Source organism: Dama dama, chromosome 18 (assembly GCF_033118175.1).
Source record: "Dama dama isolate Ldn47 chromosome 18, ASM3311817v1, whole genome shotgun sequence".
Taxonomy (NCBI): Eukaryota; Metazoa; Chordata; class Mammalia; order Artiodactyla; family Cervidae; genus Dama; species Dama dama.
The window spans coordinates 17,985,907-17,998,820 of NC_083698.1; the positions used below are offsets into that span (position 1 = coordinate 17,985,907).

A 12,914-nucleotide genomic window follows, 5' to 3' on the forward strand; every position below is an offset into this window, starting at 1 on the left:
GCTACAGAAATGCTTATTACTAATTATGCTATTGCTTGCGTGCGTGCTTAGTCACTCTGTTGTGTCTGACTCTGTAAACTGTTTGGGCTGTAGCTTGTCAAGTTTCTCTGTGGCATTTTCCGGGAAAGAATATTGGGATGAGTTGCCATTTCCTTCTCCATGGGCTCTTCCCGACCCAGTGATTGAACCCAGGGTCTCCTGAGTTGCAGGCGGATTCTTACTGTCTGTGCCACCAGGGAAGCCCAGTTATGCTGTTGGAGAGACTAAATCGTTAATAATTGACAGTAATTTTCCCAGAAAGCCAGTAATATGTAAATTCTTCGATGTGTTTGTAATTTAGTTTAACCTATGGGGAAAATTGATAGTTGATATCACTGTTGTTTCCTTGGCATTTGGCATACTGCTTAGTGTATAGTGACTTCTCAGATTAAATCCTTATTTTTAACCAGTTGGACCAAAAATGAGCTTAATTTCTAACTTTACTTTTGAAGTGAAGTTTATGAAATTATGAAAAGAGTTCAAGAAAAACCCATTATTTTACTCAGATTTCAAGGACTGATTTTATGACTACATAACCTGCCTTAGCAAATGAATCTCTATAGATTATAAATTGGTTTTTCACTATGACTTGAGTTTTAGGTTATGAATGATAAGATCACACACTTATTAATTTAAACTTAAGTATATAATTACTGCACACATCTTTAGAATGCTAGAACTAATGAGGCACTGATATATATATTCTCTTTCCATTACTGTCTGTTGAGCATTTGGGAAGGGAGTCTCTTGAAGAGCATTAGTAACATATTAAAGGTAAGGTGAAAAACTTATATATTGTTGGAAAATTCTGATTTTAAACTTTGATAGTTTGTGCTATTACATCCAGAATATCCTCCTTGGACTCTAACAGTCACTCCAGTAATCTTTTGCTTTGGTTTGGCTAATTGCAGCTTCCCTCTCCAGAATTAGCTAAAACTTCTAAGCCCTAGTATTGAATTTACTTTCCTCGGGTAACTGTACACTGTCTTGTTGCTTCTCTAATGCCTTTAAACTGTAGTAAATAAATACTAATTTGTCTACATTTTCTAGTTGAGTAGAAGCAATACAGATTACCTAGTCCACCACTTTTGGAAATGGAAGTTCCTACTTTTTGATAGCAGCTTCCATCGAGCCTAAAAGGGACTAACTTCCATCATTTTCAATAGGCATATGTTGTTACCATAAATATAAATCTCAAAGCAATTAAAACAAAACAGTAAGCCAATACTGCTTCATAAAACTGAGGCTAGCAGTGACCTCTGGATTAAAAACGAGTCATTGAATGTATAGTTATCAGCTGATTTTTTTTTTTTTTCATTATCACCTGCTTTTATGTTGAAGTATTACTAGGAAAAGGAGTAAAAAAAATTATGTACTGTCTAGCTCATCTGCAAAATCAAACCCAGTGTTGTGAGTTTTACCTTAGACATCTCTCTAGACCGCATTGTCTATCCATTTCCTGGTCCTGATTGCTTTCTTCCCTGTGTTCTCAGTTGCTTCGTTCCCTAGCGTTTTAAATGATTTTCTTTGTTAGATTGTTCTATAGCCTTGTAAGACTTCAGCGTCAGACATTTTTTCTTTGTGTTCTCTCAGAAGTTCCTTGCCCAATTTCATCATATTACATTAAATTACTCATTTAATGTAATTTTATTACATTAAATTACATTAAATTGTTATCCTGAACAATTTGATTCTGTTTATGGTATTGACATCTTTTAAATAGTTTAATTTCTCCCCTTCTCCAACCCCCTCTCCTCTCTTTCTCTTTAACAGTTTTTTGATTTCATGTTTATATTACTGCTTGCTGATATTTTATGCCATATACATACTGTTAATGGAAGAGACCTTTAACTAGGCAGTAGAATGTCAGGAGTTGGCAGTGTCTTCACACCTGTGCCCAGAACACAGTTCTTGGATAACAGTGCTAATGTATTAGTTTGGTAATGTTTACCAAGTAGGTACTAACTGTTACAATATTACAGTGACGTTTTTAGCATCTATTGAAACTTCTTCATTTTTATTTTTAAATGTTTTCCTCATATTTAATTTATATAGAATGCATTTACTAAGCAGTTCTTCCTTAACTGTCTACTGATGGTCTTTCATAGATTAGTAAGTATTTTTGTGAAGGTTCATATTTTTATAGAGTAATATTTTGATAGTAGGTTTTTTTTTTTTCTTTTCTTCTCTCTGTGGTTTAGTTAAAAGTGTTAAAAAATAAATCAGGGTGCTGGCATTTGGGGTAATTTCAACAGTTTATACCTTTAGTTTTGCAGTTTTTCCTTTTATATATAGGAAGAATATAAATAATTGGTTATATTGTATATTATTATTAATTTCACAAAATTGTTTACTTAAGATTGCTTCTGCTTCTCTAAAATATATTTTTTAAATGTGGTACTTCTTTGATTTCAATGTCTAGATCTTCTGGTGAATTTTCTCTGGCTTCCTATTTGTTTTCTTTAATTTTCTCAAATAGTATATTACTGTTGAAATAAATGTAGTTTAATGGTTAAGAGCATCGTCTTTAAGATTATCTGGTTAAAGACTGCATTTACCTCAGTTTTCTCATGTGTAAGATGAGAATGACTGTAGTACTTCTTCCACATATTATTATGAAATAGTGTCAAATGACACTATATATAAATAATTTTATATATTAATTCATGTAAAGTGCTTAGAATAGTGCTTAGTGCATGGTAAGCCCTCAGCTACTTATTGTTATAATCATTATTGTATAAGTGGAATTTTGGTTTTGTAGAACTATATAGAGAATTACTTTTTTTCTTATAAATATTTGGCTTACCTGCGGTTTTTGTTTATATTGATATACTGTTGGTACAATTGGTTCACTATTTGTATTTTGTAGAAGCTTTGTATAAGAATGCAGTTTCTGTTCTTGGAATGTTTTCCCTCTGAGACTTTTCCTATTATTCCATTGTAGGAGTGTAGCTTCTGTGAAGACCCTCGTTTTGCTCGAACTGGAGTTTGCATTAGCTGTGATGCAGGGATGTGCAGAGCCTATTTCCATGTGACCTGTGCTCAGAAGGAAGGTCTGCTTTCAGAGGCAGCAGCAGAAGAGGTAGGTTTATCTAAATCCACGGTTGGTGAATATGTTCATAAGACTTATCATGACTCCATTATATTCTCCAACAGGTGTGCATTTTAAAATAAATTTGTGAGTTTATTCTTTAAGTTTGTTTAGATCACTGGTCTAAAACTTTGAGTAAACAATATATATGAATTTTTTCAGTCTTAAAGCTAGCCATACATTTGGAAACCATGTTACAAATTTTATAATGAAATCTGACAGATAAAATGAAACATAATTCAAGGTGTTTTAAAGCATTATAATGTCTGCTTATCTTGTATAAGAATCTAAAATTATATTTTAGTAATAACCTTGCTCTCTCTTTAAATAAAATCATTACCCTGTCTTCAGTACCTGCATTTCTATTTCTTTACAATTATTTTTAATTCTAAAATTTTCCTACTAGAAATTTAAGCAATCAGTCATTTTCAAAGTATGTTTTTGGGACTCTTCAATATTCTCTCAAGGTCTGTGGGGCTAAAACGATCTTCATAACAGTATGAAAATAATACATACTTTTTTTGTCTTAATTTTCTAACAAGTAATAGTGGAGATTTCCAGAGATTATATAACATATAACAATATAAGCATTTGAATGTGGAAGCAGTTTTGAAAATCCAGCTGTCTTCTTTTAATCTAGATATTAAGAGACTTGCTAAAATGTAAAACAGTGTCACCTCTCACTAAAAATTTTTCTGTATGTAAATCTTAGTATTTTTCATTAAGTCGTTATTTTTATTAACATGTAGTGGGCTTATTGTTATTTTAAATAAATGAATATTTTAAAAATTTCTTAATTTTAAATTCTAATATGGTAACTGTAACTCACATAAACTCTTTGCAGGTCTTTAAAACCTTTTACTACTATAAGGGATCCTGAGACCAAGTTTTGTTTTTTTTTTTTTTTAAAGCTTTTTGTATAAGTAGGTAATTGAGTGTTCTATAATTCTTACTTTATATTTGGAATAGATTTATAGTAATATCTAAGCCTCTGTTGTTATGCTGTCTTTATTGGGTGAATTTTCAGTGTCATGTAAAAATATATTTTTTATATTGGGCTTTCATCTTACTCCATTTTATTTCATAGGCAAGAAACAAGTAAAAAAGATAATCTCGTGAAGAAATATTTTTGAGCCAATTTTAAGGGACATATTTTACCAATGAATGGATCCTATTGAGATTATATTTTGGGCACATGTATCTGTTTTTGTGCCAGTCTCTGATTATGATGAGTTGTATTTTGATTAATTAAAAAAGAGTACTGAAGGGACATTATGCATTTTCACAGCTATTTGGTGGACCTATATAGAGGAGCAATTGTATAATGGGGTCATGTAGATTACTCACTGGTCATAGCAAACACCCTCCTCCAATGACACAAGAGATGACTCTACACATGGACATCATCAAATGGCCAGAACCAAAATCAGATTGATTATATTCTTAGCAACTAAAGATGGAGAAGCTCTATACAGTCAGCAAAAACAAGACTAGGAGCTGACAGTGGCTCAGATCATGAACTCCTTGTTGCAAAATTCAGACTTAAATTGAACAAAGTAGGGAAAACCACTAGGCCATTCAGATATGACCTTTAGGTCAAATCCCTTATGATTATACAGTGGAAGTGACAAATAGATTCAAGGGATTGGATATGATAGACAGATCTAATCGGGAAAGCTATGGACGAAGAATCATGACATTGTACAGGAGGTGGTGATCAAAACTATCCCAAAGAAAGAGAAATGCAGAAAGCAAAATGGTTGTCTGAGGAGGCCTTACAAATACCTAAGAAAAGAAGAGAAGCAAAAGGCAAGGGAGAAAAGGAAAGATACACCCATCTGAATGAAGAGTTCCAAAGAATAGCAAGGAGAGATAAGAAAACCTTCCTCAGTGATCAATGCAAAGAAATAGAGGAAAACAATAGAATGGGAAGGACTAGAGATCTCTTCAAGAAAACTAGAGATACCAAGGGAACATTTCATGCAAAGATGGGTACAATAAAAGACAGAAATGGTATGGACCTAGCAGAAGCAAAAGATAGAGGTGGCAAGAGTACACAGAAGAACTATACAAAAAAGATCTTCATGACCCAGATAACTACATTGGTGTGATCACTCACCTAGAACCAGACTTCTTGGAGTGTGAAGACAAGTGGGCCTTAGGAAGCATCACTACAAACAAAGCTAGTGGAGGTGATGGAATTCCAGTTGAGCTATTTCAAATCCTAAAAGATGATGGTGTGAAAGTGCTGCATTCAGTATGCCAGCAAATTTGGAAAACTCAGCAGTAGCCACAGGATTGGAAAAGGTCAGTTTTCATTCCAGTTCCAAAGAAGGGCAATGCCAAAGAATCTTGAAACTACTACACAATTGCACTCACTCATTTCACATGCTAGCAAAGGAATTCTCAAAATTCTCCAAGCCAGGCTTCAGCAGTACGTGAACTGAGAACTTCCAGATGTTCAAGCTTGATTTAGAAAAGGCAGAGGAACCAGAAGTCCAGTTGCCAACATCTGTTAGATCATAGAAAAAGCAAGAGAATTCCAGAAAAACATCTACTTCTGCTTCATTGACTACGCCGGAGCCTTTGACTGTGTGGATCACAACGAACTGTGGAAAATACTTCAAGGGGTGGGAATACCAGAACACCTTACCTGCCTCCTGCAAAACCTGTATGCAGGTCAAGAAGCAACAGTTGGAATCGGACATGGAACAACAGACTGGTTGAAAATTGGGAAAGGAGTACGTCAAATCTGTATAATGTCACCCTGCTTATTTAACTTATATGCAGAGTACATCATACAAAATGCCGGGTGGGCTGAAGCACAAGCTGGAATCAAGATTGCCAGGAGAAATATCAATAACCTCAGATATGCAGATTGTACCACCCTTATGACAGAAAGTGAAGAGGAACTAAAGAGCCTCTTGATGAAAGTGAAAGAGGAGAGTGAAAAAGCTTGCCTAAAACTCAACATTCAGAAAACTAAGATCATGGCATCCCATCCCGTTACTTTATGACAGATAGTTGGGGAAACAGTGAAAACAGTGACAGTCTTTATTTTCTTGGTCTCCAAAATCACTGCAATGGTAACTGCAGCCATGAAATTAAAAGACGCCTGCTTCTTGGAAGAAAATCTATGACCAACCTAGAGAGCTTATCAAAAAGCAGAGATATTACTTTGCCAACAAGGCACAGCTATGGTTTTTCAAGTGGTCATATATGGATTTGAGAGTTGGACAGTAAAGAAAGGTGGGCACCGAAGAATTGATGCTTTTGAACTGTGGTGTTGGAGAAGATTCTTGAGAATCCCTTGGACTGAAAGGAGATCAAACCAGTCAATCCTAAAGGAAATCAGTCCTAAATGTTCATTGGAAGGACTGATGCTAAAGCTGAAGTTCCAATACTTTGGCCATCTGATGCGAAGAGCCCACTCATTAGAAAAGACTCTGATGCTGAGAAAGATCAAAGGCAGGAGGAGAAGGGAGTGACAGAAGATGAGATGGTTGGATGGCATCACTGACTCAATGGACATGAGTTTGAGCAAGCTCTGGGACACGGTGGAGGACAGGGAAGCCTGGCGTGTTGCAGTCCATGGGGTCACAAAGAGTTGGACATGAATGAGCGACTGAACAACAACAAATTACTCAAGATGGTTGGCAGAAATCCAGAGAGATAAAAGAAGTAAGACTCAGCAGATCAGATAAATCTCAGTGAATATCTGGATCAGGAAATCTGTAGGTTAAGGTTATGACTTGACTTCTGGAAACTTTGAACTTTGTAGCCAGGATGGTTTTTTTGTAGCCATTTCTTTTAGAACTCATTGAGAGGGCTTTGCCTTTTATACTCTGGTGGTTTGGGTCTCTTTGTTTAGTGCCATCCATCATTATTTTTGGTAGACAGTAGCCATTTAATTAATGAAAATATGTGTAGCAGCCATGTATGGGACAGGGGTATAATGGGGTCCATAGTGATTTAGAGATTTCATCTCCACATTTAAAGGCATTCAAATTAAAACAAACAAAATACAGTATTACACTGAATAAATAGTTTGCAACTTGTGGTCTGTATATCTATATATCTGTGAGCTAATCTGGGGAAATTTACAGGGAAAGTTAGATAAATCACGATGTGGAAATTGGGCCTGAGGTTTTTTCCTTACCTTGCTCCCTCCTTTGATTGATTAGGTAGGAATTCTGGATTTTGGAATAATGAAGTGTGATTTTTCTCTCCCCATCTTGTTAAATGAACTCTTTTTGGGGAAATGATTTAAAGCATATTTGCATGTATTTGTGGCTTTTTGCTGTAAACAGTTATATAATTGAAAAATCATGAAGATTTTTGAATAGTGTTTTAAAACACATAACTTGGCATGAATCAATATCAATGAAGTTTGCTCTTATCAGTAAACATCTTGTTAAAATGAACTTCTTGGCTACTTCTCCTGGTTGTACTTCTGTAGATTAAGATTTATGTAATGCATATTTGATGGAAAAATAAATTTCAAATCAAAATAGATTTGCTGTTTGTGGGTATGCCTTGTCTTCTGCTTCAGTTTTATGTCTTTAGAGAAGGCACTTTTTTTATCTTTTTAAAAGATTGTTTTATTTAGCTGGAGTTCTTATTTCTTAATGGCTGTTTTATATTGGCAGCCGAAGAAAGGTTGAAAAAGAGAGTACGTACTTTGGTTTCATTCAGTGACATCATACACCCTAGTATACATTTTACATCTTTTTATAGCCTTCTGCCATAGTGCTTTATCCTATTGGTGAGGTCTATTCTATTGCTTTTGATCCATTTTGTGAAAATTCTAGATTATTTAGAATATATAACCATGTTATGACAAAACATATCTTATTGTTAAAACCAAACTATAAAACAGGCCCACTTATCCTGATTGCAACTTAGGTTTCACATCATATAGTTAGCCGTAAGATTCCTAATCTTTCACTGAAACCATATGGTTGTTTCTTCTATGATAAAGTATGGTTTTGGTACTGTGAACATTGTTATAATCTGTTACCATGTAAAAAATTCTCTTTGAAACAATGTGAAATTATGTATCAATTTTTTTCCTACAACCTTTGATTTAATGGATTGAAATCATTCATGGATTAAATTTGAAAGGCTCAAATTAGATATTTGGCACTGAACTGATGACCTTAATATTGCTAGAAGAACCAGGATTGGTAAGAATGGCTCTTGTTGGATCAAAACATTTTTAAATGAATTAATGAAGAAGTTACATCCCTTAAAAGTAGATCTTTTGTATGAGCTCTTCAGTAATATTTTTCTATGGCTGTTTTAGGCATTATTTTAAAAATTATTCTGGATGAACTCTTGACAGTTACTCAGATTACTTTCTCTCACACTCCATATCTAATCCATTAGCATATCCCGTCTTCAAAGTATATCTAGTACATGTTCAATGTCTTCTTGCTAAGTTCATTGCTGTGCCCTAGTCCAAGTCTTCTTTTGTCACCTGGATTAATATAATAACCTCCCAGCTCTTTCTAGCCTTTTCTTGCTAGAGCAGAGGGTGGCATTTTTTTCTTTTTACTATAAAGAGCCAAATAGTAAATATTTTAGGCTTTGTGGGCCTATGGCTTGTGTGTAACTATTTAACTTTGCCACTGATTATGAAAAATCCATAGACAATATATAAACAAATGAAAATGGCTGTGTTCAAATAAAACTATTTCCAAAAACAGGCAGTGCCAAATTTGGCTTTCAGGTCATACTTTGGTGTCAAGCCTTTTCGTAGAGAACAGAGGAAATTTTCAGTTGTAGCTAGTATTATCCCATTAAAATCTAAGTCAGATCTAGTCACTCCTTTGCTCAAAACCCTTCAATGGCTTTCCATCTGATTCAAACTAGAGGCCTGTTTCTCTGCTGATCTAAAAGGGTCTGTGTGATCTAACTTCACATTACCTCTCTGAGTTTATCATTTCCCCTCATTCAGCCTCATTGGCTCGCTTGTTGCTCCTTGAATGATTGGCCAGGTGAGCTCCTGCTCTGGGCCTCTGTATTTGTTTCCTTGCATGGGCTGCCTTTCCCCCACATGGCTCATTGCCTCACTTTTTTTCAGGTCCACATCCTGTATCTACTACTCACTGTGGCTTTTCTTGGTTGCCCTGTCTAAAGTTGCAGTCCTCCCTTTCCCATAACAGTTTCTATTCTCTTTTCTGCCGTTTTCTTCCCTTTTAACTAACCTAACCACTGTCCAATATAGCTCTAGTAGTTTTCTGGTAGTGTCTTAAGGATTTTCTAGGTATAGCACCAATATCATATGCAAACAGTGACAGTTTTACTTCTTTTCCAACCTGGATTCCTTTTCTTTTTCTTCTGTGATTGCTGTGTCGAAGACTTCGGTACAAGTTGGCATCCTTACCTTGTTCCTGATCTTACAGGAAATACTTTCAGCTTTTCAACCTTGATTATGATGTTAACTGTGGATTTATTGTGTATGGTCTTTTTTTATGTTGAGGAATGGTCCTTCTATGCTCACTTTCTGAAGAGTTTTTTTTTTTTTTTTAATCATAAATGGATGTTGAATTATGTCAGAAGATTTTTCTGTATCTATAAAGATGATCATATGGTTTTTATTTTTCAATTTGTTGTTATGGTATATCACATTGATTGGCTTATAGATACTGAAAAATCTTTACATCCCTGGAATAAGTCCCACTTGATCATGGTGTGTGATAATATGTATGATTCTTTTTATTTTGTTTATTGTCTGTCACTTTCATTAGGACATAGATTCATGAGGACAGGATTTTTTTTGTTATTATTTTTCACTGTGTTCTCAGAATACAAGTAGAGGGACTAATCCCTTCTATCATTCACCTTGTATGTGATCAGCTATTTAGCATTTAAGGTCTTTTTTTTTCTTTTAAGGCTTCATTAAGAAAAGAGTTCTAGAGTAAAATTAGTTTTCAAACCATCATTTTGTGTATAGTGAGTTGCAGTTTGATTTCCCATTTATCCTTATTTTGATTTCCTATTTATCTCTAGGCATTGCCAGAGGATGTTTCCTTGGTACCTTTTCTTGTGGTATTAGAATAACTTTATTCATACGTGTGTCTCTTTGCCTCTTTGGTTTGCATAAGTTGCTCACTACTCCTCCAGCTTGGTTACCTGTTAGCAGGTAGATCACTTTCACTTTGGTACTTCTCTAAGAATCATATTTAACTTTTTTTTGAAGTATGACTATAAGAAATATAATTTACTTGGAATTTATACAGATTATCAAATGCTCCAAACATTTCCATGAGCCATATTATTAGGTGTTTATGTACTTGGATAAAATTATTTTGATTCTTAACTATTATTCGTCTAGCTGATGTGTACTTTTTATACGTTTGTTGTTGTTGAAAGCCTTATTGATTTTTTTCTTTTGTTTAAACTGAGAATGTTGATGAGCCTGTTTCTCAGTATATTATGTAATGTTCTTTCTCTCAATTCAAAATAGTAGATGTAGCTGTGTGTTCGCTTATTAACTGGTTTCTGATATTGTGAATTATGTTACTGATTGCAATAACTTCTTTAATTTTCCGGAAATTTCAGAGCCACATGTGGAGTCTACTACCAATGTGCATGTGACTTTTATGATAAGTGTTTTGGTTGTTCATCTTTTTGATGTTATACCTTATCTAGGCTTTTGGAAGCAAGTAATAGAATACTTAACTGTGGTAGCCATGTCTTAACTATCTCATGACAGGAGACATAAACAATAGTAGTTATGGGGTTGTTTCAGAAGCTCAATGATCAAGTCTTATTTTATTCTTCTATTCTACCAACATCAATATGCTTTTCTTTTTGGTTCCTAACCTTGTTGTCTCATGGTCTCAACATTGCTGGAATAGATGTAAATAAGCACTGTGTTCTTTCATTATAGAATTCAAAACAGAGGAGGAGGGGAGAGGGTTCTGTTATCATTAGGACTGAAAAATTTTCTCATGTGTTCACTCCAGTAGATTGTCCCGTTATCTCATGTGTCAAAATAGTCATTATGGCTATCGTTAGCAGTGTGGTAAGATGAACAGATGAAACCTGACATTTTCAGTTTCTGTCAGAGGAAATGAATTTTACAAAAAAGGAATATGTTGGAAGGGAATGGCTGGGGGAGTCAGCAGCTAGCAGTTTGCTACAGCCAGTCTAAGGAGTTGGCAGTTTATTTCCTTTCACTGTAGCTCATCCATATACTTAGATCAAATGAAGTAGTGTTTTTATCGGGTATTAAAAGAAGGAAAAGAAGAATCAGTTGTTTTGAATAAAAGAAACAAATGAAAATGTTGCCGTTTCCATTTTTCCCTTCCTTGCTTCACAGCAGAAGAATTCTGATATTCTGGCCTTTCTTTTCTCTGGGTTTGATCTGTTACCTGATCTTTGTCTTTTAAGAGTGTCATCCCCTTTCCTTCTAGCCTCCCTCATCATGGTGGAATTGGCTTCTCTTTTCCAAAAGAAAAAGTCCTTCCTTTTCAAGACTTTTTTTTCTCATTGTTTTTTTTTTCAAGTTAATATTGGCCTTAGTTTTATAATCTTACACAGAGAACTTTAAGGAATATTCTATATGTCTGAAAGTGAAAGAAAGTGAAGTCGCTCAGTCATGTCCGACTCTTTGCAACCCCATGGACCCACCAGGCTCCTCCATCCGTGGGATTCTCCAGGCAAGGAGTGGGTTGCCATTTCCTTCTCCAGGGGATCTTCCCAACCCAGGGATCGAACCCAGGTCTCCCACATTGCAGGCAGACACTTTAACCTCTGAGCCACCAGGGAAGCTTCATCTTATTTTTTCCTACTTTACCCTTCGTTTCATTATTCACTCTCACCTTCTAAACAAACACACTCTACAGTCCTTACTTAGTTTTTAAAAATTAATAATTAAAGCTTAATTAAATTATCTCATGCTTTGCATATTTTAATAAGCCACCTCAAATCTTTTTTGAATAATATAAATAAGAAATAACCTATAGGATAAAAACACACCAGTTCTGTTTTTAATAAAGAGTTTATATCATTATTTTTCTGTTAACTTTGTGAGTTTTGTGTTAGTGTCTAAATTTGATGTCTACCATAAGACTGTATTTTTATCTGCTTATAAACCACAGTTAAAAATAGTGAATTTGGAATGGTGTGACTATGTGTAAGGAAATAATAAAATATAATAAATGCAAATAGATAATTCCTAAGTATATGCAGAGCTGATTATTAGGACTTTTCCTAGATAAACAGATATTGCATAAGTTGAACTTTAGGCTGCAGAATAAATTAACATAGGTTTTCTTTTTGTTTTAACAGATACGGTTAAAAAATGAAAAGTAGAATTGAATAGTTTAAAGTGTTATATAATCATTAAATCATATGTATTTTCCTGTCAGAAAGAAATATGAATGTCAGATTTTAATAAACTTAATATAAATAGTTAATACCTAATGTTTTTGTAGAATCTGATGCCAAAGGATAATTGTGATTTCATAAAGTTCTATTTTTCTGTTAGCTAGATTAGTATTTTTTATATAAAAGATATAGATAAGGATAATGTTTTAATGATGGGTAGAGAAACTCCTTTATTTTTTTAAGTAAATATCATTTAAATACACAAAATTCTTAGTATAAATTTAGATTTAGTTCACCTTGGTTTTAGAACACCGTATTTTGCATACTATATATGAGTTTTAAGAATTGATAAAATACTTAAGTCATAAAAATGAAAAATGAACAAGTGATAAATGCTAAAAATGGGAAAAAAATAGACCTTTAAAAATGAGATCAAACTGAATAC

General features: G+C 34.2%; 1 protein-coding gene across 6 annotated transcripts in view; it reads left to right on the forward strand.

Annotated features, from left to right (window-relative positions):
- Positions 1-12,914, forward strand: part of PHF14 (PHD finger protein 14) — a 203,823-nt gene that overhangs the window by 36,461 nt on the left and 154,448 nt on the right. For all 6 annotated transcript variants that reach the window (XM_061164984.1, XM_061164983.1, XM_061164986.1 and 3 more), the window contains exon 7: positions 2,984-3,121. In XM_061164984.1, the coding sequence (XP_061020967.1) occupies positions 2,984-3,121 (138 nt within the window). The remainder of the gene's footprint in view (positions 1-2,983; positions 3,122-12,914) is intronic.